The sequence below is a fragment of the Verticillium alfalfae genome, genomic scaffold, assembly GCF_000150825.1.
Source record: "Verticillium alfalfae VaMs.102 supercont1.1 genomic scaffold, whole genome shotgun sequence".
NCBI classification, from domain to species: Eukaryota; Fungi; Ascomycota; class Sordariomycetes; order Glomerellales; family Plectosphaerellaceae; genus Verticillium; species Verticillium alfalfae.
Window position 1 is genome coordinate 3,651,595 of NW_003315038.1, and position 1,228 is coordinate 3,652,822.

At 56.5% G+C, this 1,228-nt stretch overlaps 1 protein-coding gene across 1 annotated transcript in view; it reads right to left on the reverse strand.

Annotated features, from left to right (window-relative positions):
- Positions 1–1,228, reverse strand: part of VDBG_01096 (conserved hypothetical protein) — a gene marked incomplete at both ends in the record, with an annotated part of 2,806 nt that overhangs the window by 904 nt on the left and 674 nt on the right. The window contains 2 exons of the mRNA XM_003009367.1: positions 93–654; positions 712–1,022. Of these exons, the coding sequence (XP_003009413.1) occupies positions 93–654; positions 712–1,022 (873 nt within the window). The remainder of the gene's footprint in view (positions 1–92; positions 655–711; positions 1,023–1,228) is intronic.

Here is a 1,228-nt window from a genome sequence, read left to right on the forward strand (position 1 = left end):
GCGAGCGTAGGTCTGCTCGTTGACGCGCATGTTGACTGGTAGTTGATGGTCTTTCCTCAAGGACTGGTGATAAGTATGATGCAAGCGGTGACGACGCTTCTTGTCGTCGTAGAATTGGGCAATGATGCGGAACGTGACACTTTTGATGCCCTTTCGATGGTTCACGTCAAGCTCGGCAAAATTACGGAGGGCCTCGGGGCTCGTGAACGTGAAGGAATTATGACCCCACAGAATGCGGGTTCCTTCCGTGTGCATGGCTCTGCAGGTGGCGAGAAAATGAATGGCGATCTGGTTCCCACGTGCCTTCTCTTCGGCGGTGACGGTGTCCGGCCTCAGCTTGGAGAGGGGGTCAAAGATCGAGAGGGGCGCTGTGAGTGCATACTTGAGTATGCGAAGCAGAACCTCAGTAGGCAGATATGGGTTCGTCGGGGCGGCGGCGAGAGAGCGGCGGCGGGTCATGCGCCCCGAGTTTCCATGCTTCACGGCATGAATGTGAGCTGTGGCAATGGGCGACCATGTAATGCCGTTTTCTCTGAGCAGTCGCTTGAGTCTGAGGTTCTCATCGGCCAGTATGCGGTGCTTCTGGCGGAGAGGCTGGTTGTAATAAGCTTCGGCCGTATCCTCCTTGTCCTGGGTCTCCCACGGATCGACATCCTAGGTCGAGTCAGCAAGTGCGAGCACAAAGAGGTAGGAGACAGAGCGGCAACATACCACGAAGTCCGAGTTACGTGTCATAACGTCTGGCCGAGGCGGGCAAGGCCGGCGATGGTGAACGGTCGAGCTGCAGTCGAGACGAGGGTTGGTAGCGCAGATCCTCCCCGAGAATGAGTGCTCCCAGATTGCCTCAGCCCGCTGGTCGGTCAGTTGGATCCGTCTTGACGACGTGAAATGGGAGGCAGGCGCGTTCCCAAGTATCCGGGTATCGAGGTGAGAGAGAAGCTGAGAGAACTGATGCTGATTCAATGAATCAAGGTGCAGATGTGACTGCCCGTTGGAGCAGCAGCAGCAGCCAGGTTGCAGGGCTGACACGAAGCAAGACCTCTCAGTCTCTAGATTGCACTGTGAAAGGCAGGCACGATGTCTTGTTGTGAGGAATGACGATGAGTCGATTGGCAGTCGTGAGAGAAGCTGGACGATACGTAGATAAGAGGTACGTCCCTCAGTACGTCCCTCGGACCGTCTGCTACTCGGCAGCGTTGGCGACTGTCAGACTAGAAGGACAAGGGCC